Raw genomic sequence first — 25,995 nt, 5'->3', positions numbered from 1 at the left:
TTATTGTGCAATCTTGTCTCTTTCCTGTGTGACTGTGAAATATTTGGGTTTAGTCCTCTTTAATCAAAAGAATGCTGCCTGGGAAACAACCTTTAGAAGGATGTAAAGCAAAGTAAAAGTGAAGTTCTGAAGTGTTTGGATATCTGAAATATGCTTTTAAAGACTGAATTCTGCCCACAGCTTCTCTCTTCTTGTTCCTTGTTAGGATTTTAAAACATATAGTAATAAAACTGTATTGATAGCATGTTGAAGAAATTTATCAAAGAGAAATACAATTTAACAGTACTAGGAGGAAATAGTATGAAATAAAATGTCCTTGTGCATTGTTAAGCATACTGTATGTGGAGAACAGGTAGACCTTGAACATGTGAGTAGACGCAGTATGTATCTTTAAGTTTTTGTTTCAGACTCTAAAGTGTAAAATGACAGGAAGAAAAACCTTCTGCTTGCTAGCAGCTGCAGAGATTTTCAGTAGGACTGTTTAAATTTGTCTTTTGCATTTGAGCCTGAGGCAGGTCCTGAGATATGGTGGTCTTATCAGTCTGCTATGGAACAGTTTCTGTGCACATTTTTTTGTTTCTTGCCTCATTTTGTATGTGAAATGGCATCAGGTTTTTTTGGGATATTTTTAGGACAATTTTTTTAGAATGAGCCAAACATTGAATTACACATATCTGAAAGAAGCCAGAATTGTTAGGTAGGTGAACTGTCTTATCAAGGGGAAAAATAAATAATTTTCTGTAGCTGTTGAGAGGATAAGCTTATTAATTGGTTGGTGATTTTGGCCTGGAATATTTAATTATGCTGTCTTTCCTAATAATGTTTTCATACAGGTGTACTGGAAGAGGCTGAATTCTACAATATCACATCTCTAATAAAACTGGTAAAGGACAAAATAAGAGAAAGAGACAGCAAAATCTCACAGGTGAGGCTGTTTTCTCATGTGCTCTTGATTATTTGTTCTGTGACGAGTAGTGAGAGGGTTCCATTTATTTTTTTATGTAACTTCTAATTTCCCCAGTAAGATACTGAATGGCTGCCTCCATCACTGGATGATCTGGAACCACTAGTATACAAAGATTAATATTCTTAATTGCTGGCTCCTGTCAGTCTACTTACAAAGTTCACAGTTCTCATTCGAAAACTGAAAGCATTCTAGGTAATTGTGCCAAAATGTTTTTTTAATAGTAGAATTTGTTACAATATCATTTCTGGAAATACTTATGTTAGAGAACAGCTTTTGTAGAACATAGCTTTCTCATTGACTTTATAGTGCTCTGAATATCATGACGTGGCCTAACTTTGCCTAATTTATAAACTGGTGTTTATACAGTGTATTTTATGCAGCATACGTACAGATGCTGTTTAGCTCCTACCATATATTTTTGTAGCTCTGTGAGAAAGTTTTCTCTTCTCATAGCAGCTCATATTCTCCAGGGAAGTGAATATGATAAAGTTTGTTCTTTAACTCTGCTACTCAGGCTTCCCTAGTAACTGAGTCTTCTTGGAGATATTACAAATTTACATTGTTTTTGACAAATTTATTCTTAAGCTAGGTTGTTGGATCGCAAGGTTGCTCTGATAGCATTTACTATAGGTCTCAGCTAAAATAGTCTGAATTATTCATTGCTCTGGATAAGTTCAAAGTGGTATTGCTTACCATTTCTAGAGAGTAAGTGCAACTTCAGACAAGTCACAAACATAGTGAATTCCATGCCCTATTGAGCATCTCCTATTTCTTCTTGAAGGTGCCAGTCAAACATGTATATAGAGTGCTGCAGTGTCAGGAAGAGGAACTCACTCAAATGGTTTCCACAATGTCCGATGGCTGGAAATTTGAACAGGTAAAAAAATCCATGTGGGATATAGTTAACACAGTCTTCTAAGAAATTAATGTTAAGTGCCTTTTTTGAAAGAGGAATATAAATTAAATTAAATTGCATACATCTTTTTTTATTCAGTCATTTTCAGAAATTGCATAAGCATACAGCTAAGTTGAAATGTGGTATTTGTGTTTGCATTTATCATAAAACAAAAAAGTGTAGCTTTCCAGGAGGTAAATTTTGCTGGCTTCTATGAAAACGTGCTACATGTCTGAAATGTAATTCTTCAGTGTCTACACATGAGCAGTTAAAGGGTGAATCAACCGGAATGAACTAAGACAAGTTTATATGAACGGTAGGTCAGATATGAAGAGCTCTGGATAAAAGAGATGAGCTTGGGAGATAAAAGTTTGCTAGGCCCTAAGAGGGGTTCTTCAGATAAAAAAATTGATACACAGAGGAGAGTGAACTTTACCTGTGTGGATGTGAAGCTTGATAGCTGTGAGCTACATGAATGTTTTTGTTCTTTGCAGTGCATAAAAGTAGCTTTGTATGTACATTCAAGAACACACTGTAAAATCCCAAGATCTGTCTGTTATCTTTGATAATCTCTGTAAGTAAGAAATTAACTGTACACTCTGTCATCCCTCACATTTCTAATCCAGTAGACTATTCAAGCTGCATTTGATCAATGAATCTATTAACTCTGAAATGCAAGTGTTCATCTCCTAGCATGTTTTTCAGTGTTGAAATAAGCACAAGCCCATTATCCTGTTCAGTCTCACTCTAACACCACAGCAAAGCAACATATAAAAAATGTTTATGACGCAAAGGTAAAAGAGAACATTGTGTTTATATTTGATAAAATGTGTAAGATGCTAGTGACATGGAGACAGCCATGAGCAAATAGACTAAATGGGCAGAGAGCAAACTTTTTATGATTCAGTACTGTGTTTCAAGTATTACCAGGTCTATTTGCCATGCCACAAGCTAAATGTTGTTTAAGTCCCTGAAAAAACTCTCAATACATGAGTGTTTTTTGGCCAGTGCATGGAAAAAGGTTTTTCAGCATTCTTCTTTGTCAGGAGAAACTAGCTTTCATTATAAATAGACCTTCTTTACTTTTTAGCAGAATAAATGACACCATATCTTTTGCCAATCCTAAACCCTTCAGGGATATTGTATTTGGGAGTAATATTGCTTTGACAGTGCAAATGCTGAAAGACCTATTATAATCTCTTTTAGAACTGGAAGAATCCAGTGGTTTTCTTGTTTCATCCAGCTGTCTCCCTACATCCTCCTGCTCCCATGTTGCACGTTTTTAGACACATAGTTTGAAGAAGATAAACAAAACAGCTATATGATCTCATAATACTTAATGTCTCATTACCTCACACTAGGCCATTGCCTCCTTTGTAATGCAGACCTGCTTGGAGCAGAGGTCATTCACTTGAAACAGGATTAGAATGTTGTGCATAAACACTTTTATTGTTAATACCTTCAAACACTGTAGCATTTCTGTAATCTTTTCTAAGCCCATGTTGCTCAGCAGCATGCTTGCTTTCAGAAGCAGTCTTTGGGGTGGTACCCGCCATGCTCTGTATGTGAAAAAAGATGGAATCATCAGCTTTTTCAGGGGAGTGATTTTTCTTATAGACTGAGAATCCTTGTGCTCTAAGCCACATATAAAATATTCAAGTGGTTGGTTTTGAAAAAAAATGTTTTTTTATGCTTAACATTTCAAGATTTCATCATTAAATTTGATTGTATATGGTTATTAAATAGAGTGGAAGGTGCTGAACTCTTGGTGCACATATGCAGATGTATTGATGCCCTTTAACAAAGAACGCATTGGAACGCTCTGCTAGAACAGAGCATGTATTAGTCCCAGTCCAAAATCTATTGCCAAAAATTATGCTGTCCCACTTTTGTGGGTTATTTTGTAGGGGATTTTTAGCTTCAATTGTTGCCTCTTCAGGCAGTCAGAAAAAACCAGTATTTTGGCAGTGTGACAGAATAAAAAACTGTGGACTATACAAAGTGGCTAAATAGAAAGGCTTTAGACAGCAGCAGTATTGGTCATGTAAATTTTAAATATTAATGTAACCTGAGTCTGACACCATAGTGCAGTTGTAAGTATGTTCGCTGTATGAGGAAGATGGTATTTAACTGCTCTCTTCAAAATTATTCACATACGATAGCAGGATATATGTAAAGTTGCTATTCATGGGCCTTCTCATCTGTCATAATCTCCAGTTTACTCAGAATAGACAATTGTGGTCTAACTTTTCACATTTAATTTAAAGTTCTAATCCCGCTAAAGTGCACTGACAGACTGTGCTTCAATTTAAATGGGCTAGGAATTGCTATGTATTATTAAGGTAAAGCATGTTTTGTAGGGAGAGGTTGGGAAATTCAGAGGATGTTGAACTTTAAATTATTAGCCAGTGTTCTTGGTAGTGATTTTTGTGAGAACAGGACAGTTTTTTACACTGTAGTTATTTTCTTGGATCTTCTGTAAATTATTCCTAAAACTAATCTAGACCACTCAATGTTTTTTCCTCTTGTTGTTTTATCATGTTTCCCTAGCTGTATTTTATCAGTATTTGGAACAAGATGAAGCTCTTCAATACTTACTTATGTAACACTTTATGTAACACTTTACTTTACATAACACCTTCCAATCTTATGTTGTCTTCTTCAATTATCAATAATCAAATATCAAATAGGAAAATAATGCTTAATTTTATAATGCTCCAAACTTTGTTTTTCAGAGTAGGTGGCTACAACACAGTTATATGGGGAGTTTTCTGTCTTCTTATCAGTAACTTTTAACTTCCATTTAAATTAAAAAGGCCTTTGCAACTGCCTCAGTAAATTTTACATTGAAATGAAAGTTGTAGCTTGATAGCAACCTGTTATAGTGGCAAGTAAGTGTTACCTGAACATTTGAGCTCATCTGTTACTTGTAAAATTTGGATAATGGTATGTGCTCCAGCTTTACAAAGGTTTCTTTTTGTGTTTTACTTTGATTGGTTATTTCAGCTTGTCAGTATAGGTTCCCAGTACAGCTGTGGCCGGGATCAGCAGTCAGAGTTTCTGCTGATAGTGTCACGGGAAGTGAAAGGGGAAGAGAGATGCTTCCAGAAATGCTGCAGTGAGGTGTGTCACACCATTCCTTTTGCCCTCACACTGATGTGCTTGGCCTCCTTGCGTTTCTGCTGCTTTCGGATCATTTCACTTTTTTTCTGGATGTACAGCACGTAGTAGTTTGTATGTATTTGTGACTGGCTTTTATTTATATTCACGATATTTCATTACACATTATGAATGTCCACATTGTAAAAATAATAGAAAAACAATCAATCAAAATTCCCTTGGTTATTTAGTTCAAGGTTTTTCTTAGGAAGAGTTGTTACTCCTCAATAGATAATTTATTTTCCTTAAATTTTCCTGTAAAATTAACAGTCTTTCATCCATACTTGTTAACTAAGAGGTACAATTCAAACCTAAGGAGACCTAAAAATACAGCTTTGAGTCCAGTGCCTCCAGAAGGGGACATTTTTGGTTGACTTGGAAAACGATTATTTCATCCACCAAAGTTAAGTTCTGAGTTTGAGCCCTTTATTTCTGGTAACTCAGAATTTAACTCTTTTTTAGCTGGATAGGATATGTTCAGACTGGAGTAATGAATATTAGGAGTTTTTTCTAAGTAAAACATGGAGGAGTGAGGAGAGAACAAAATGGACAGTTTTAAGTTTTGTCTCAAATTAAAAAAAACATTTTGGGTGTTTCCTTGGCTTTATTGTTTTGTTGCTGTGGGGTTTTTTTTCCATCTTGAGAAATTTTCTTGAAGTCCAAATGGACACTCCTAGCTTCATTCTTCTCTTTTTTTTTTTTTTTTTTTTTTTTTCCTCTTCATCCTTTCTTTTCCCCTTGTTCTGCTTTTTTAGATTGCTGTGTTAATTCCAAATATTTATGAGTTTGGTAAAGGTTTTTTTGCTCTCGGTAACATTGGAGGCAGTTTCTGATTCTTTAAATACCTGTGCTGCTTTTCGAAGTGTTGTGTGTGAATTGATTTGGGAATCTGGTGCTCTATAATTCTTTTCATAAACAAAATACCTGGAGTACTTGTTCTTTTTCTGGCAACATATGTGGTTATTTAGTCTGAAAAACGAGTATAACATTATGAAGATAACATGATAGTAAAATGGCTCAATAAAAACAAAGCTTTGCCTATGACTTTATATGGGCTCTTAATTCCAGAATCTGCTTTCAATGTACCAAGCACTGCCTGTTTCTTGCAGTTGTATAGGTAATACGTGGAATGTGAAATGTGTGGTTTTCAGACTTGTGGCAACAGAGAAAGAACTGTGGTTTGTTAGGGATGTGTAGGGTACGGGCAGAATGACGTCATCCACGCCTTCATGTCCTGGAGAGCTCAGAGTAACAGTCAGCATTGTGAAATGGAAGGTGGGGAGTGCAGTGAAGAAATTAATGCAGATATAAAATAAAATAAAAAATATAATTTAAAAAATGAAGATTGGAAGTCTGACTATTGCATTAAGATACCTGAAATAAATATTCTTTCAGGCCTGGTGTCAGTCATCAGTGCTGAGTTTTAAGAGCTGATGTTTGTGTATCTTCATAACCTTTTGCAAATCATTTGGGAAGGCAGAACTAATGCATTATGTGTCTAAAAGGCATAGAATCCATTCCTAGATTCATACAACTTGATTCTGTAAAAAAAAAAAAAACAACAACAGTGGGGGATTTTCTTTAATTCTATTAGCTGATAATATAATTATTTTTTATTAAAAGGACAGTTTTTTCAAGCTTTTTAATGTACAAGGAGTTCACCACATCTGAAATAGAAGCAGTAATATTCAAAGTACAAGAATATTTAAAATAGAATTTGAGAATAGTTGTTACAGAATTTACTTGGTTTTGAGAATCAGATCATTATAAAATAGAGAAGTAAATTAGTAGTGGTGAAGTAGAAAAGTTAGTTAATATGAGTAACTCCAGTGGTAAGCAGAGGAAAACAAGAAGAAGAAATAGAAGAAGAAATAAAGAAAAAAGAAGACGACTCGGCTGCAGTTGGTGCAAGCTGGAGTGGTTACCTGAGATAGCAATACTATTGCTGGTTGGTCTGGTAAATATACTGCATTGATTTTGAATCAGTGTTATTAAACCAATATAGCAAATCTGTATAGTCATGGTACTGAAATGTGTCTGGTTTTGAGATCTCAGTTTTTGAGTCTCAGTTCAGCTAGGCATAAGATTAATTCACTCCAAAAATAAAGTTGCTTATTATGAGACAGGACATTTCTTCTTGTGATTTCTTTGTCTATTCCTGAAAATCATGATCTCTATTGGCATATCAAGTAATATATTTATTTTGATTTAATAAAAGTAAAAGTAATGCTGCTTTCCGTTCCTGCCTTTTCTTAACTGTAGCTGACAGCCTGCTGGGACCAACAGCCCTTATTCCATGCAAGTAATGGATACTTATCTAATAAATTTTCTGTGATAAGTAGCATTGGCATTTTCCTGTGCTCAGTTCTGATACTGTTGGGGCTCACAGGGATGCTTAAACAGAAGCACACTGTTTTAGTAAAGAATGTAATGAAACAAGTCATGGAAGGAATAGACTAATACAGAAAAATAGATATATGCATGTTATACATACATATGTATATATATAAAAGCATACAGATCTATGGAATTTAGAATTTTATTTTAGCATGTTATTTTATCCTTCCTTGGGTTCTTGGTAATTTAAGCCACGTGAAGCAAATGTGGCTTCAAAACAAAAACAATTTGTTCTTTCAGAAAGTCTGAGAAACAGTAGTCTGGATAATCTGAAATGCTTTGACCTATTTTTCATGCCTCAGATTACTCTGATGTGTTGTGGCTTCTTTTGGGGGCTGGAATGGGGGTGGTAGTTTGGGGGTAGATGGACGTGGCAGGGATTTTCTTCCATTTTATCAGCATCCTTCTTAAAGTGTTGTCACCAATACTGGGAACAATTAAGTGAGTTTTGGAATAGGATTGCTATTTCTGATTTCAGTTTCTGACAGAACAGTTCAGTTCTAATCCCCAATCATTTTCCATTGTTTCCTTTTCTGCCATCAGCCTTATTGTTGTTGATCATTTCAGAAAGCTACAGTGACAGTTCTAGCATGCAGTTGCTACTATGCAAAGTATAAATTTTTAGCTGCACACATATGAAACTGCTCATGATGAGAGTATTGTGAGTTGGAGTTTTGAAGAACTCAGGTCTGATTCTGCAAAACTGACTTTATCAACTGATCAGTAGTGGCAAAAAGTGGCAAAAAGTCATTAGATGCTTTGCATTCAGCTAAATTGATAGTTCTATCCAATGAGCTAAAAGTATTCAATCTTCCACATCTCCTAAAAAGACTTATGTGCAAAAGGTTAATTTACATGGTTGTATTATGAAGCATTTGTTAGTTGATATCAGCCGAAGAACTGTCAACCTGGTTGAAACAGGATTGATAATTTGGCTGATGTTTGGGTCTTTTATGCTATCCACTTTCAAAGAGGTTTTTTGGTTTTTTTTGGAGTGTCAAGAAGTAAAGACGTATTTTTCCTTCTGGTAGTTACCATCGTTTATCTGATAAGGAGTTGTTGCCATTTTCCAGGAAGAAGAGCCAAATGTATACTAATTAAGTTATATAGTTGAATTTTATTCTTGAAACTTCTCTTCAGAGAAGGTGAATTTTGAGTGGCTTTATTTGAATATGTATGCAGATTTTCTGAATGTTTTTAAGTGGATTAAGAATGTTGTTTAATGTCCTGTCTTTTACCTTAATAATTGAAGCAGTTACTGTATTTGTACTAAATGGTTTGCAATTGCTATATAATGTATAGTGTAAAATTTATACCACTTTGTTGGGCTCAAGGCAACTTAACTGCTATTTTTTTTTCTGAAAATTTGTGCATATTTTTGATAGGGAAGACAATCAACAAGTTGTCTCAATATATGAGGTAAATTTAGGATGTTTTTCCAGCTTTTCAGTAGACTTCCTTTGTCCATCTTGTGCAAGTAAGAAAATAGTTAGTCTGTGGGTTTTTTGATTCAATATTACACAAATACGTTTTGGTGCAGACTGCAGAGTATTCATTGTGAACGATTAGCTGATTTAGCATCTCAAGATGAATGATGTCTTTATATGCATTGGTGCTTCTAAAACCCGATGTTCGTGTAAGTGTTTGTAACTTCATTACACAGTTTTGGTTGAAAAAAATGTCTTTAACACATTAATGTTTGATTAGCCTGTATTCATTACTGGTAATGTATGTGTTTTGCAGAGCTAGAGTGATGTTAGAAGAGGAGGAGGCAGGGAAGGTTTCTGGTGATCACATTCAGTGTAGTTGAAGTACGTAACTTGAGAGGAATGAATTTTGATGGCCAGTACTGCTCATGGAAGGCTGAGCCTTGTATGCTGTAATATCATCAGGCTCCAAAAACTTTTGACAGTGCCTAGGCCTGGCATCAAGTTGATTTGAGATGTATTCACACTGCCTGCTGCTCTTTGTGGACATTAGCTCTGTGCATCTGTGGAAGTGCTTCCCTGGCTGTCTTACTGCTGTGCAGGAACATCTGAGCATCTCTCTCCTCTTCCTAGGAAGTTCAGTGAGCCTTTGGTTTTTTCTGACAGTACTATAAGGAAGCTGCTTTTAACCTTGGTCTAACTTCAATTTTTGTTGGGAGAGTAATTTTGTCTCTTAAGTACAAACTCTGGATTAGGATTTCATCTTCACTTCATCTTTCATGCTTTAACAAATTTTTTACTCTCTTTGGTGTTCTGCTAGACTAAAGGTAGTACATTATTTGTCTTTACAGAGATAACTACAATGTTTTAAGTGCTATTACCCTAAAAAAATAAGTTGGGCCTTTGCCATCTGGCCATTTATAGAGTACTTAAATGGTACAGATTAGGGAATAGCCCAGTCTTATTGTATATCTGTGGTGATATGGCAGATTAAATATAGTTTGGGTAATGGCAAATTGACACAGTGTATCTGTGCAACAGTGTTATTTTTTGGACCTTGATCTGTGTCAGTAGATCTGACGTTATCTTGTAGATCACACATTATCTTGTGCTTTTGAAATAAAACTTTAAAATAAATGAACCAGCTACATCTGAATTGAATCTGACTTGGAAAGGCAGGCTATGTAAAGCTTCTAGCCTTAGGTAAATGTATTGTGTGTAAGGTAAGACAATTTCTGCCATTTGATAAACATGCTGCATAAGAAGTACTTTTGATGTTGAATATGTTCTTCTTTCTCAGTAAATTGTCATTTATCATTCAATATAGGGACTGTAGAAACTTGTAAATATGTCACATTTCATTATACATGGCTTCTGCTTGTAGTACATCCTTTATTAGCTTCCTTGTAGCAGTATGTATGAATTTCAGATGTTAATCTTGTTGTCCCACCATACGGTCTTGTATTCCAATCAGATGCAAATACTATGTTTGTTCATTCAAAATATGTTTTAATAGAAATACCCTTATTCTGTAAGTAGTGATGGGTATCCCTTCAGGTTAAATAGGTTCCTGCATGCAGCCATTTACATGTTAAATCATCCCACATTAAGATACCACATATGAACTTTAAAAATTAACTTTGAAGGATAGGAAGGTTTCCAGTAAATAACAGAAACAGGGAACAGGCTACTTCTCCACTGGCCTGCCTCCACAGTCTTTTCTTTTACAGGATAATTATAACTGTAAATCATTAATTCTGCAACTGTTTAAAAAAAACCCTGTGTGTATCTTATCACCTGTGTGTATCTATACACTGCATTGTCAATGTATTCGTCAGCATCAAAACGTAATTGCGTGGACGTGGAGAATCATGCTTCAGGCACAAGCTAGTCTGAGTGAGGGGTGTTTGTAGTAATCATGAGACTTTATGGAATTTGTTTTATGTGGAAATACAATTGACTTTTTTTCATCTTTCAGCTGGTCAGTATTGGTTCTTCCTATAACTATGGCAATGAAGATCAGGCTGAATTTCTGTGTGTTGTCTCAAAGGAATTGCATAACACTCCTTATGGCACAACCAGTGAACCTAGTGAAAAAGCAAAGGTGAGTTGCTAGACATTGGACTAAAGAAATTATGTTGAATTGGGTGAGCTTCACAAGTCATGATAGATCTGTCTCTGTTTGGGACCATTATTTAATTGTCCTTTTTTCCTCTTGTTCAGGACTAATAATGTCTCCCTGTCTACTGTATGAGGGACTGTAAATGGTACAGTCAGCATGCATTTGTAATGCATGCCTGAATTATTTAGATACAATACTCTGTACTTTTTCAATACCTGGTTTTTTCAGGTATTGGCGGTTATTTGCTCTTTACAGCTGAGGAACTAGATTTTGTTTCTTATACATTTGAATGCCATTGGTTCAGTTAAAAACTGTTTTTCTTGCTTGACTTCAGCTGAAGAAATCTTACTGTCACGAATGGAACTTGAAAAATGCTGTCTCTGTAAAGCAGTCATGTGCAATATGTTATAAAATGAGGATACTTGTTAATGTTTTCAGGGTTCTATCAAATCTTTCTCTAACCAACTTTACAAAAAGATTGCAATGGGCACAGTGTCTTAGCATTTTGCTCAGTTATATTTTAGAATTTATACTAAGGAAAACGTAAAACCACAGCTGACTAGCCATAAGGCAGAGCAGTTCTGTAATGTGTCGTGCACAGTGAACAGCTTTCATCGTTGTATTACTGCTTTGTATGAGATGACTACAGACAAACTGGATAGACCTGTAGTTGGCTTCAAAGCTTTTGATTTCCCTTATGTAGATGGAAAGCAATTGGTAAAGCTTGCTTTTTCAAGAATCACCTTCAAAGAAATTGATTTTTAAATAAAGCTAAGAATGGAATTGAGTCTTGGCACAGAGACCTCAAATAGATAAAACTTCATTGCTTTCTGTGCTTTGTAACATACTTACGCAGCTACACATATGGAATAATTTTTATAATTTGCAGTATAAAAATACTCTAAACTATGTATTGGACTCCTAGTGAAATGAGGTAATTTATGTTTGTCACTGTTGAGATAAAACTTCAGGGGTAAACACTGAAACTGGGTGAGCCATGTCTTACTCTTTCAAAACCCTAGTTAAGGTCTGCTTTTGCTGGGATGCTTGGGGAAGTCTTTGAAAGTTGATGTGTTAAAAGTGTGTGGTAATAATGTAGGGCTGAGATATCTACCTGAAATGAAATGTGGAATTCTAGAGCCTAATAAACATCTTCATAAGGAATGGTAGTGTGTCTTCATGTAATTTCAGAAGTTGCCAGAATTATGTTGCATCCTTAATGTAAAAGAAAATATAGATCAAATATAAGTGTTAAAGACGAAAACCAAAAGCTAGTTGAAAGAGCATTATGAGTGTGTAAATGGAGTAGTGCTGAGAGAGGCTGTGTTAGACATCTCCTTTAATGTGCTGCTTATGCATTGTTTCAGAGAAGAGAGCAGAGCATCATTTGACCACTGTGATGAGTAGGAATTACTCTAGAATTTGGTTGGAGATACAAAGATTCTCTCCTTTTGTACTGGAAGATTTAAGCTGTTGCTAGCAATTGATAGGCAATAATTGAAGAATAATTCTTTTATATATTACGTTTCTGAAAGATATTTTTGTATATAAATATATGTTGTGACTGGAAAAAAAGGGAAAAAGAATTTTTTTCTTGCGAGGTTTCTAACAGCTGTGTTCAGGAATCTTGAATTTGGAAGATGTTGTCTCCATAGTTCCCTTTCAACGAGCATTATCCTCTAGTCTCAGTAGTGTCTGAGCTGGTCTTCATGAAGTTCATATTATTGAAATTCTGCTATCAACTTTTATATACCAAATAACATGTTCATGTACTGGGGCTGACTTACAAGAAAATTCTCCTACTACTTTTTCAGCAGATTAAGTTAGAGAAAAAAACAACCTGCCAGTATTTAATTTTTATTGACAAGCACTTCAGTTTTAGTTAATAGTTCCAGATTTTCAGAATAGGGGCCATCTAATCAAGCTTCACCTTCATTCCTTCTTAGGGACTTGTTTCTTGTGGTTTGTTTTTTTTTTTTTTTCCTTAGTTAACAGCGTAATAAGTTAGTAGATTACTTCTCTGTAACCTTCTAATACACCTAAGCAAAGGAAATTCATCTTGAATGGTTCCGCTGGCTTTTACTGGTAGCCGTGGCACAGCCAAAAGATAACCTGTATTCCACAAGCAGTCTTCTCTTTCATACCACTTTATTGACTTGACTGTTGGCTTCTCTCTGCTGACTTCAGGATATTTGGAAGAGGAAATTGTCATGAAATCTGTTACATTCCTTCTTGAAATGGTCAGCTGTCATACTTTTTTATACAAAGAGTGGAGGTCCCAGGTAAAAGTAAATAAATGTCATTGCCAGATGCTTCAGGTGTAAGTGGATTGTACTTTGTTGCAGCTCTGACTCACTTGCAATCTCTTCTTTTCCCTTCCTTCTCTATACGTGCTGCATGCTGCATGACACACAGAGTGAGGATGAAGAAACGGATTACGATATGAATGACTCAGATTAAGTGTAAATGTCATGGTGAGCACTAGCTGCCCTAGGATTTTAACCAGATGCTTCTCTGCCCCATCCAGTTCCCACCCCCACTACTTCTGTCCTTCAGCTAGTCCTGGTGGTGTGTGTGTGTGTGTTTGTGACTGTAGTTGTGGCATGGTTGGCAAAGGTAGAATTCCTGTTCTGGATATTGCTTCTGTGACAGAATAATTACTGTTGCTTTTATAAACTGTATTGTGAGTAATAACTTTAAAGCTTTGCTAAGAAGGGAAGTTCTTCATGTAGATTCTAGGGCCAGAAATGCTTTTCATTCATTCATTTCTTTCTTATTTTATGTGCACCAGCTCTTCTGTCAGGTTTATTACATGTAGAGAATCTGATACAAACTTAGCATATACATTTTCAGTAAATGTCTGATTTGGCAATAATTTAACAAACTTGATTGAAGTGCAGCATAGTCCAAAGGTGGTCTTAACTGATAATTTTGAAACTAAGGATTTTTTTAGTAAGGATGTGGCAAATATAAGTAAATAGTGTGATCTGGGTACTGCAGTTGTATTTATCATAGGAAACAACTCTGGGGAGGGATGCTTTCCACTGTGGTTTGACATCTGATTGAAGATCAAGTTACATTAGAAGTCACGAGTGGAAGAGCACAAAAAAAGCTGCATCTGAAAAAACAACGTAGGCACTCTTCCTAATGTGTTGTTAAGTACTTCTCATATTTATTCCACTCTGTAGAAGATAACATACCATTGAGTATTCAGTGATATGGTGTGGGTGGTCACTTGAACCTGTATAAGTTGAAGATACTTACCATTGCATGAGACTAAACTTCAGCTTCTTACCTATACACTTAAACTTCTTAGCTGTAAAGCAGTCTTACACTTATCTGTGGAGTTTGGACAATGCTCTCAGGCACATGGTGTGATTCTTGAGGTTGTCCTGTGCAAGACCAGGAACATTGCTTAATGATCCTTGTGGGTCCATTCCAACTCAGGATATGATGTGATTCTATGAAGTCACTGGACATGGCTGGAGAAAACCCTATGTTTTTCTCTGAAATTATGCTAACAGAAGATAGTGCTAGGGTAGTAGAAAGCCTTTTGCCAGGTCTTCAGGAATGGCTGAAAGGAATGGATCAAATCTGAAGCTTTATTGAAACAAAGTAAACTGGCACTTTGCTGGAATTGAATGCAATGTTCTTAAGCTGTCTGAGAGGCAAACAGTCCTTAAAACATTTTTCTATCAGCAGCAGCTTTATTCTGAGTGGGAAGAAGTAGCGTTCATGTTCTCCTTCCATAAGAAGCAATCACACTCAGGCACTTAGAATGTGAGAGTTCATTCAGTATTGTTTAGAATTTTTAAGCCAGCTTTGGATCTGGTGCACCTATAGGGAAAATAGAGCAGAAATATGAAAATAAGAATTCTCTAAACAGCAGATCTGTACTAGAGTTGGGACAATCCCCAGTGCCAGTACAGACAGGGTGATAGATGGATTTACTGCAGCATTGCAGAAGACTTGGGGATACTGGTGGGTGAAAACCTGAATTTGAGCCAGCAATGCTTGCAGACTAGAAAGCCAGTTATCCAGGACTGCAACAAAGAAATGCATGGCCAGTAGGTTGAGGGAAGTGATTCTCCCCCTCAACTCTACTCTCATGAAATCCCACCTGGAATGCTGCATCCAGCTCTGGGATTCCCAGTACAAGAAAGACCTGTGAGATTGGGTCCAGAGGGGAGACATGAAAATGGCCTGCAGGCTGGAACACTTCTGCTGTAAAGACAGGCTGAGACCAGTTGGGATTGTTAGGCCTGGAGAAGAGAGCCCCAGGGCTGATGTTACTGCATTTCCAGTACTTTAAAAGTCTTATGAGAAAGATGAAAAAAGACTTTTTACCAGGTCTCCTGGTGGCAGGACAAGGAGTGAGGTTTTTAAACTGAAAGACACTCACTTTAGATGGATGAGCATCCATGAGCATATTCTTCACCATTAAGGTGGCGAGACATCTGTTACAAGTTGTCCGGTGTGGTTGCTCCATCACTGGAAATCTCCAAGGCCATGTTGGACAGGGCTTGAAGCAACCTGGGGCAGTGGAAGATATCCCTGCCCATGACAGGGCTTTGAATGAGATGATCTCTAAGATCCCTTCCAACCCAACCCACTCTTGTGATTCTATGATTTCCCCTTCAGTAGAGGTAAAGAAGCACCAAGAAAAGTGTGTTAAAGTATTGCCTGATGGAATAGAATTTTGAGCTGTATGTTGGGATTCCTGGGCTCAGTAAAGCGTGCAAAGTTCAATGTCCAGATCTGCTCAGCATTGTCTTATTGCATGTGTTCCTGCTACAGAAAATAGTTTTAATCTTGCAAGTACTTTTCTAGGAATGAATGAACTAAAATGTTTAATATTAAATCAGAAATATTAACAAAATTAATAGATCCAGTATAATTTCTAGTTGCACAGGTATTTGTTTCAGCCATGTTTTTGTCTCTTGGATATGGTTTCATTTACTGACTCCATTTGCTGGATCACACTGTCATCCTCTATTGAGGGCATCTAGTGCAGCACTTTGTTCTCTGCTCTGACCAACAGCAAATACTTGGGGAAGGAGTTTAAGTATGAAGCATTTATGATATCTGCTCCTGATATATTTCCCCACCTTCCAGCAAACCTCAGTCTGGGAATTTTGTTTTCAAGCCTTCATCCAGGTCATTGCATGGAAGATACAGTGACACTGTAATATCATGTAATATCATGTAATATCAGTGGCACTATCTTTTGTAACAAGTTTATATAGTCCCTTTGGCATGTATTACACTAGCAGTTGCTGAGTAATTTATAGAGCCTCTTTTTTCCCCACAGAATTCACTTATATCTTTCCTGTAGTTTCATATTACGTGCTTTTTGCTTAGTACACATTGTCATGTGCAACATTCATGAATTATATTCGTGAAATAGAAGGTGTTTTCTTCTAAAAGTGTCCCTTAAAGCATGACATGGCTGATGGAAGATGTCCTTCAAAATTCTTTAAATTTTTCAAAGTAGTTGCACTGACATGTGTTTTCATGAACTTTGTATATTCACAAAGTTAGATCCAGGTGTAGGAGGGAGTACAGTCAGCAAGTGATAAAATGGATTTTTAATTTTTTGAGCTAACACCACACTGCTGCTGAACTGTTCCTGAACTACACAAATGGTAATGGGTGTTTTATGAACTCCAGCCCTTAAAAAATCCCATGGAGTTGGGCAAAGCAAGTGAGACCTTGCTTGACTTCTTTCACTATGAAAAACATAATAGCCATTTTAACAATATTGAAAGGAAACCAAATACCTCAACTTTTAAAATTTAAAACCGTACTTGAAGCTGTTGCGTGAAGCAAATGCCAGCCTTTACTCAGAGATGGAAGTGTTTGTGTGTGCTGGCAGGTTCTGTGAGCTGGAATTTGCTACTGGGTGTTTGTTGTAACATCAGGCTAGACAAAGATCATAATAGATGGAAATTCCATCTTGAGGGCAGGTCTGACATTGTCCAGGGACTGTGCCTTTGCTTTTTTTCAGCTTTTGGAATAAAGAGCCTTTCCCAATACTAAGAAAACTATCAAGAAACAAAAGAAAATGAAGTATCGTAAGACTTTTACTTACATATTGACATTCTTAAGTACTTGAGCTTAGTGTTTGAAGCTTTGCTTAATGCTTTGTTTGCCTTTTGTCATGATTGGTTCTGCAGCCTACTGACATAGTTCTAGAGTATACTATGAAGCTCGATGGTTTGCCTCATTATCGCTGGTTGTGATTCAGTTTAGAGCAGCAACATTAAAATATTGTTGCTTGAACAGACACTCCTAAGACTTGGATCCTATCCTCTCTGGAGGACCCAAAATAAACTGGAATGCAAAAGGAGAAAAAAATAGTTAAACTGGAAATAGAATGGGTGTTGTTCATTTAAATCTTGCCAGGTTGTACTTGGTCTTTAAAAATGTCTTGCATCATCACACCCAGTGTGCCATTTCTGCACATTTTGCTTGCTAGTTCATGTTTTCAGTACTAATTTATGGAACACAATTTGCATCTGAAATTTTAGAAAGTTGTGGACATTTACTGGAACAGGAAAAGTTAAGATTAAATTCCATTTCCAGTAAAGTACCCAGGTTAATTTACCACATAGGATCTCAGGATCTTCTGAACTAGGTTGAGGTGCAATGGCTTAATTTTTACAATTGCCTACTCTTAAGTCTTATTAATGTATTAATTATTCATATAAGTAATACTGAATTCCTAACAGTGTTTCACACTTGTTTTAATGGTATTTGATGGTAGACATATCAATCTGTCTTTTTTCAGCTTTAAAGCACAGACCTCAGGAATGTCCTCTAACCAGGTTGCTGACACATTACCAGTTATGTAAAATAGTCATTATGTTGCTCTTTGAACTCCATACTTTAGGAATGACAGTGAGCTAATTTTCATTTATAGAATTTTTATTGGTCTATTTCAGATTTTGCAAGAACGAGGTTCCAGGATGTGAAGACAGTATTGAACCGTGACAGTTTTTTTCTTTTTTTCGAAGATGCAGTGAATTGTCACACTGAAGAGGCTTGGCTGCAAAAGAAAAAAATCTGATTTAGACAATTTTCTGTTGATCTGAGTTCAACCATATTTGCCTATAAGTTGGTGTCAACTTCTGGAAGCATTGCAAGATTGCATAATGGGAATAGATGGTGTGGGAGTGTGTATTAAGTTTTGGTTGTAGTGCATGGTTGTACTCTCTTGCTGGCTGATTGACACTGGTCATTTGAAAAGAAATGACCATGCACTCATATTCTCCTTGGAGACATGTAGCACTTAATGTCTGGTGCTGGATGACCCAATGTTGATCAGTTTGGAGACATTTTCCTACTAATCATTGTAAACCTTAAAAGGACAATGTAATTGGTGCTACACACACACACACACACACACACAAATATAAATGTTACAGCCCAGAAACACAAGTACTTGGGCATACATTGTTTCAGAATCAGTGTCAGCCCCAGTTGACTGTATTATACTGCACATTCCTTATAGTTCTGTGACATAATCTATTATGTAATGACAGCCTAGGAGATCAACTGAAACTAGCACATGTAAAAGTTACACAACAGAGAAAAGGTTTCCCTGAAGGCTGTAGATATAGACTGGATGTATAGCTTATTTTAATACCCTAAGGGAAGACTAAACTCAGAGAAAATGGCCTTCCTCTGAGTTATTTTTGATGTTTCTTCTGTTAAAACAGTCTCCTGTAAAAGTTATGCTCCAGTCCTGGTCACATGCTTGAAAGTGGAATCAAAGTTCACTGAAAATGACCAACTGATCATCCTGTTTCTTTGGAAGTGTTTGTACTCATATGTGTGTTTGTGCTTTTAAAAAATGCTTTTAAGCATTGAACTGTCTGGATTAGGGTAGAGGTTTTTCAAGAGCTGAAGGTTTTACAGCTGGCTAGTCCTAGGTCCCTGTCACTATGACTTGAATTAAAACCAACCTTAGTGTGAACATAAACTCATCCAGCTGAAAAACCTGATTACTTTGGATATTCAGGATACCTGTAATCAACCTTTCTCTTTCTATACAGTTTCAACTATGCAGTTAAGAACAGTGTTGGAACGGAATGTGGAACAGCTTTGTTAGTTTGTCCTTGATAAAGGCTAATACACAAGACATACACTATGTTTTGAGCAAGATCTGTAGCACATCTTCAAAACACTTAATGAAATGGACAGTATAAAACTTGGCTTCATTGACTCATGGAACCAGTGGAAGGGAGTTTCAAAAAGCTACAAGATGGTTTTCAATTCTAGTGTCATTACAGTTTTCATTCTTAGTAATTTCAGAATTTATGCATATACTGTAGGTTATCCTTTACACAAAAGCCTGATTTTCAAACACCCAGGGTCTACTTTTTTAAAAAATTTTTTTAAAGGACTTAGACGTTGATATAAGTTTGGCAAAACAATTTGTAAGAAACATTTCTACTAAACAGGTTAAGCAATGGGCTAAATGTTTTGACCGTGTGCCTAATGCTTGAAAGGATTTGTAATGCATTTTGCGACTTGGATGTGGTCTGCACGGGAAGCTGCTGGCCCCTCCACAACACATAAATTTTTTGTCTTTTTTTAAGAAATTAAAACTGAATTAATTTACTAAAATCGTAATTGTGTAGGGGGAAATGTTTATACTTTTATACTTTTTTAGGTACCCATATTTTATCAGCTTAAATTGAGCATACAGATGTCCCCTAAATAGTGACAGTTTATCTTGTGTATCTGAAATTGTCTGTGTTAACTGCATATTAAAACATTTCCTCTGCTGCAGTAGTCACTGTGTTTTTAAGCAGTATGACTCCACCAAATTCTCTGAGCTTCCCACCTCATGAAATTGCAGCCAACTGTGTTACTTGTTTTCTTGACATGCTCTACACAGCATTGATCTAAGTGGATTTTAATGCCTAAAACACCAGTTTTACAGTGATCCTTCAGAATCAGCATTTCTGTTGCCTCTTTTATTAAACCCAAAAAGGACAGACTATGAAATAAAGTGAAATTTTTCCTGAATGGCATCAGCAAAGCATGTGTAACAAACTGAGCAAACTGAACAAATTTAGAGTAAAATAGTGTTTTTGTCTAAGTATTGGGTTTTTTCCCCACTGGAATATTTTTGGTTCTAAAACCTGCTTTTATGATGAGATTACCTGCAGTTTAGTTTACATTGTATCCCTGTCATAGCTAATTTTAGGGAAATGAGTGTTTAATACTTTCTGCACTTTCTTTCCAATACCTCTCAAAGATGTGAAGAAGGAGAGAATAGAAAGAATAGAGAGAATACAGAGAACTTGAGTAGGCAGATACCTTGTAAATTATTTTAAGTACATTGTTGTTTGAGACCACCTGAAGTACCTACTTTCCTGTTCTTGCCATTGTCATTATTGCTTTAATTTTTGTGATATGAGAGCCTTTTCGATAGATGAAAATGCTCTCTTCAGCTTTTTCCAAGGCATTAAGAATTTAAATAAGTTTTGTTACTTTTTTTTGACAGTTGCATTTTCAAATAAAATTAGTGACTTTAACAAGGTAATTGCATTAGGGTCTAATCTGCATCGCCAGGCTTTGCAAACATTGCTTTATCTGTTAAGATCTTGCAGGATGAAGTAATAATGTACCTGTACAGTTTAAACTGGAGTCCTTTGTTCTTTCTCAGCCCTTTGGAGAGTATGTAGGTGAGAATTGCCTGTGACTGTGCAGAGCTGACAGTTCACTGTCGCTATTTTGCTGGAACTGCAAAGCTGTACTGCAAACACCTTGGACTTCCGACATACACAATTCTTGCACTCTGTTCTTAAATCAGAATCACTATTATCACTTAAATCACACACTTGATTCTTAAATCAGAACAGCATTCCAGGTTAGAACTTTAGATCCTGAGCTTGAAGAGATCATAGAAGGAATAAAGCAGGAAGAGAGAGAGATTAAATTCCTTAAAGGTATTTACATGAAAAACTGTTTTCAAAACTTATTTTAAAACAGAAGTTCAAATTTGCTATAGCAATTTCTTTCTTTGAGTTAGGAAACAGCATATTGTTGGCCATAAGTTTGCTCAGAGGCTATTTTCCTTTATTGGAGATTACATTTTTATATTACATGCTTTTGACTTCTTCAAGCAGCAAGTGAATCAGAATTTTACAATGAACAAGTAATTCTGAAGCCTCCAAGACATGACTGTCACATGGTCCATAATAACTGTCCAAACGTGTATTCTGACTCAGCAGCTCCCAGCCCAAAGGTTGCTTGAGATTTCATCCTATTTACTGTGGGATTTCCATGGATTATGATTAATTGCAGAGTTTTTAATCCCACAGTAATTTAATTATATGTCAAAAACTTTATTGAATTCAGAAGGTTTATTTGATTCTTTACTAAAGTTTCCATCATCAGAATCATTTACTCATCAAAGTTGGAAAATGTACTGTGTTTTTTTCAAACTCAGATTTCTTCTAATGATAAAAGTTCCTTTCACTTTGCATTGTAGCATTAGGAGAAGATATTTCTTAAAAAATGAATTGTGGTAAATCCATCTGCCTTTTTTGTTTTCAGATTTTCTTTAGACAATAGCTGTGTAGCTCCATTTCTAGCAATGTGAGTGCACAGTTATGATTGATTAGAAATAGGACTATTTCCTGCAGATTCAAAAATTGAATCAATCTCCTGTTTTTCTGAGAGAGGTGGGTTTTGGGTTATTTTTCAGGAGAAAAATGAAAACTGGCCGGTTGAACAAAAAGTAACTTGGTTGCAGTCATGCAACTGAGGGAACAAGTCTGCTGAGTAGGGTGATAGTGTTATCAGAAAAATGCTCCTCCTAATAGAACACTATTCTGTGATTGTCTGTTGAGGTTGTTGAGAGTTGTCAGTCACTGTTTAAGCTGTAGAGAGCTGCCACCAGCAAAATAACACATTAGTTAAAATTTTTTATTAATATTACAAAAATGAACTTGGAGTGCAAAAATGCAATAGTATCTGATTCAGTGGAATTAAATAGATTCTGTTCCAGCTATACTGGAATGTATTCCTTGGGAAGTACCGGGAGAATAGTGAAGTTGTCCTGGGCTTTTTGAGGACAATCGAAGTCAAATGAAAGCCTGAGGTCTGGGATTTTGTTCACTTAAGATGTGATAAAATCAGAACATACCATTCTCCTATTTTTATTCTCTCTCACCACATCAAAAGTTTCAAGTTTTCAAATTGACTTTTTCAATCAGCCCTTGAACTTGGGGCTCTTGAAAAGAGGTGAAATTTTGTTATGCCTTTAACAGTGTCTGTTATCTTAAGACAGCAGGTTTAAAACGAGAGTGGTCATTGGAGAATTGTATTTTCTAACATAATGGTTTTGAAATCCTTAAGCCTGAGGATGCTGCCTGTTACTTGTAGTTTAGACTGCAGTTATCTCCAGTTGTAAGGACAATCTTGAGATCTTACATGGGGTTTTGTGTAGAATTATTGATTCTTTACATAGTATGAATATTCAGTTGAAAAAAAATGTGGAAGGCTCTCTGAACTCAATATCATGGAAGTTTTCTTTTGTTTCACAAAAATCAGGAGCTGTCTTTAAAGGCTTCTTAATGAACAGAGGCTTTAAAGGGCTAAATAGATCTTATTGTCCAGTTTGCCTAAATGGCTGTCAGAAGGAACTCTTTCCATTTTCAGAGCAGAAATGCTAAGGGCTAAAATGCTTTCCAGGGCTAATTTGAAGTTCCAGAGACATACAATGTTTGAAAAACAACTAGTCTGTTTTCCTTTCAAATCATGGGCTCTAAAATATTTTTTACAAATGGCTGAACCAGTTGCAGATGTAAGTGTTCCGATATGGCTTGGATTTTCAATATCCAGATTGAATAAGAGCACACTAGAGAAGGTAGTACACGTACCCTTCACTTTATTATTACCTTTGCTGAAATCTAACAACTTTCAAGAAGAGTACTGGCAATAGAGAAGCTTTGAGGAAGATCCTGCCCCAGGAAATTGTCACGGAGCATTTCTTTGTCACAGAATATTTCTTCGCAACTTAGTTGACCTTTACTTTAGCAATGTCTGCTAAGGCATAAACGTCTCGGAAGTTCAGTGAATAGATTGTGCTGCAAATACAGCTTTGTGGATGCATCAGAGGCTATTCAGGATGTTTTGTTGTAAAAAGTGCTATAATGAGAGAAACTTTATTAAAGTTATTTTGCTACTTTGGGGGTGAGTGGGAGGGGAAGAGGTTCTGTGTCAGTGCTCTCCTTGCCTTAGAAAGCTGAGCCTAAATTTTGACCTATGACCTGTTGTGATTTTGAGGCATGGTTATCTGAAATGAGTAAAGAGTAAATGTATTTATTATTATGTACACAATTCTTGCTACTTCTGAAGATTTTCCAAAAGCTTATGCACAACTTTACTCACATTAACTTGGCTCGTGTGCTTGCTAGAATGAAGCAAGTGCCAAGGCAGTCTTAAAAGGAATGTTAGCCAGCCTCTCTACCTGGAACTGATACAAGATCACCAAACTGAAGAAGTATCAAATGGCAGCTTTTTCCACCTGCTTCTGTCCTTGTCCTTACCTCAACCTAGCTATGAAAAATCTACTTCCTGTGCACTGTAGGACCACCTACCCAATTCAGCAAATGTTTGGGTTTTTTTACATTTCCTTCCAAATCACTGATCTCAAAATGAGTTGTGTATCAGCAGTTTGTGCTTATATCCAAGTGGCCATACTTGCAGCATGTTACTTTCTGGGTAGTGGATTAGCAATAACAGTTTATTTTGTGCCAACTCATTGTCTCTGAAGTGTTCTTAACTGCAGCAAAATTTGAGTTTTGATTTGGTTTTAGTGCATTTGCATTAACCAAAACTCATAGCACAGACAAGAAACTGAATTCAGGGAAATTTCCCTGAAAAAAAAAAAAAATCGGCTAGGGCTTCCCAAATAATTTGAAGATGGTTACACTTAACCATCCCTTTCAAAACAAGCAAATAAAATGTGTGTGGGTACTTTTTAAACTTCCTTTTCACAACACTAGTGTATTGTAAACTGCATGGAATAAACTTGTTTTTCCCTTTTAAAGTGTGGTGTCTTTTCTGTCTTTTCTAGATGCACTAATTGATATTAATGGTGTAATATCCTGTGATAATTCCTAGTTTAGTGCTTCAGATGTAAAATGTAGTTGCATATTTGTGCAGTGATTCAAAGCATTAACACTTTCTCCTTTGTAAAGGAGATGTATCCTGTACTGCTGCCCCAAAGACTTTGTCACAAAAGAATTAGGTCTATTCAAATATAAATCAGTTGGGAAAGTATTTTCCTTTGCAACTGCTATGACTTGCTGATCATTACAGAAGGAAATAGTTGCCTCTTTTATGGATATATAATCACATTAAAAAGTTTCAGCTAATAACTTTGCAAACCTTTTATTTTGCACAACTCAAAAACCACCCTTGCTTAACATCAAAGACTCTAGAATCCACTGCTTTACTTTTTAATATATGTGCTTCCTTTGCTTGAAAAACTAAGCCAATGGAAATTGATGCTTTTTAATAAGGCAGACATATAATAAGTTTAGTATAATAAGGATAGAAATGGCTGAAGGAAGTAAATTATATAAGTACAAAGTACAGGTGGTTGAAATTATCCAGGAAGCTTGACAGCTGTGTCCTGTACAACTACGGAGAAGTTCATAAGTGAATATTGGTATTGAGAAGACCATTGGACAGCTCTTATTTTCCAAACTGCTAGTAAGAATTTGAGAAACTAAGACCCAAGGTTTTTAAGTTGTTAAAGGCTCTACAGTTACATATGAGGTGAGTTTTGTCTTAACAGTTTAATCAGTTTTAAGTACGTTCTATGCAGTAAAATTGTGTTATTTTCCTAAACTAATTAGCTGCATTTAATTGCATTTGAATTTTACTAAAATAAGTGCTAAGAACAAACATTGTAGTAATCAAGTACAGCAATTACAGTAATTAAGTGTGCACCTATATTTTCATATTTTCCTGCTAAAAGTATTGGTACTTTAGAGTCAGCCAGCATGAGTTTCAACCCAAATTCCTATTATACGTATCCGTTGCTTCAAGTGTTTTCACCAATTAGGAAAAGTGAGAGCATAAAAGGGACAACTGTCTACCTTGAACTAGAAACCAGGTTATAAAGGGGACGTAAACAACTAAGTCATTAGCAACCTGTTTGTATCCTTTACAACATTTAGGGTTCATTTGGCACTAGTTTTCCTTTCAGTGGGAAGTTTCACTTAAGAAAGATGAAAAGGATCCTGCATATTCACCTTTTAGAGTGCTGTTCATCTTTCAGTGTGCTGAAGTCTTGCCTGGTAGTCATATACACGTGGTCTGTATGTATGCGATGTTTCCTGAGACTGTAATGTCTACAATTTCATGAGAGATCCTGTAAGTCAGGTGTTAACAGTTGCCACTGCTTTTCCTAATGCGAATGGAATTGAGTGAGAAGTTACATAGGGGAATATGTGTTCATCCTGCTCTACGGTGGGCATCTCCTATTGGTGGAAGATTTCTCAGAGTGATCTTCAGTATATATTTTGATTAGGACTGATTGGAATCTAAGTAATTATTGATTCAAGTAGTCAATTCTAGAGTTCCGAAGAAACCATTTTGAACTTCAATAATTCCCAGAACATCGTTCAAGTAACACTGACACAGACTAGCGCAATGAACAGCTAGGCACAGGTTTCGGGAGTAAAAATTCTTGTTTCATTAAGAAAAAGAAGTTCAAGATGAGAATAGAATGTGATTCATACTCGCCACTAAAAATGAGTTCTCAGAAACCCAAACAACACCCCTCCTCCCTCCCAGGGAAAGGAAACCAAACTAAACTCAACTAAACTAACAATGCAATGCGAAACAAAACCCAGGCCGTGAGTCCCGAAAGGTCAGTGAAAGGAGCGCGGGTGGGAGGCGCACCGCAGCCCGCCTCCTGTGCAGCCGGCCCGCTCTGTGATAGGCGCCTCCGCCCGCCCGCGCCGCGGGAGCCTCCGGGCCGCGGCCCTGCTCC

The 25,995-nt window shown here is 36.4% G+C and overlaps 1 protein-coding gene and 1 long non-coding RNA gene across 3 annotated transcripts in view; one reads left to right on the top strand and one right to left on the bottom strand.

Moving 5' to 3' along the window:
- PDPK1 (3-phosphoinositide dependent protein kinase 1) overlaps positions 1 to 24,039 on the top strand; it is a 63,146-nt gene extending 39,107 nt beyond the window's left edge. The window contains exons 15-19 of one of the 2 annotated variants that reach the window (XM_079320555.1): positions 834 to 925; positions 1,749 to 1,844; positions 4,869 to 4,985; positions 10,824 to 10,949; positions 17,912 to 24,039. In XM_079320555.1, the coding sequence (XP_079176681.1) occupies positions 834 to 925; positions 1,749 to 1,844; positions 4,869 to 4,985; positions 10,824 to 10,949; positions 17,912 to 17,941 (461 nt within the window). In that variant the 3' untranslated portion in view covers positions 17,942 to 24,039. The remainder of the gene's footprint in view (positions 1 to 833; positions 926 to 1,748; positions 1,845 to 4,868; positions 4,986 to 10,823; positions 10,950 to 17,911) is intronic. The other variant, XM_079320554.1, reaches the window with a different exon arrangement.
- Positions 22,511 to 25,967, bottom strand: LOC306809245. The gene is made up of 2 exons (XR_013776199.1): positions 25,832 to 25,967; positions 22,511 to 25,351 (listed from the first exon to the last, which is right to left on the bottom strand). It is a non-coding gene; the product is annotated as an uncharacterized lncRNA (long non-coding RNA).
- Positions 25,968 to 25,995: the final 28 nt, after the last annotated feature.

Source organism: Erithacus rubecula (assembly GCF_903797595.1).
Source record: "Erithacus rubecula genome assembly, chromosome: 17".
Lineage (NCBI taxonomy): Eukaryota > Metazoa > Chordata > Aves > Passeriformes > Muscicapidae > Erithacus > Erithacus rubecula.
Note: the sequence above shows the minus strand (reverse complement) of the source record. Positions and strands in the feature narration are given on the sequence as shown.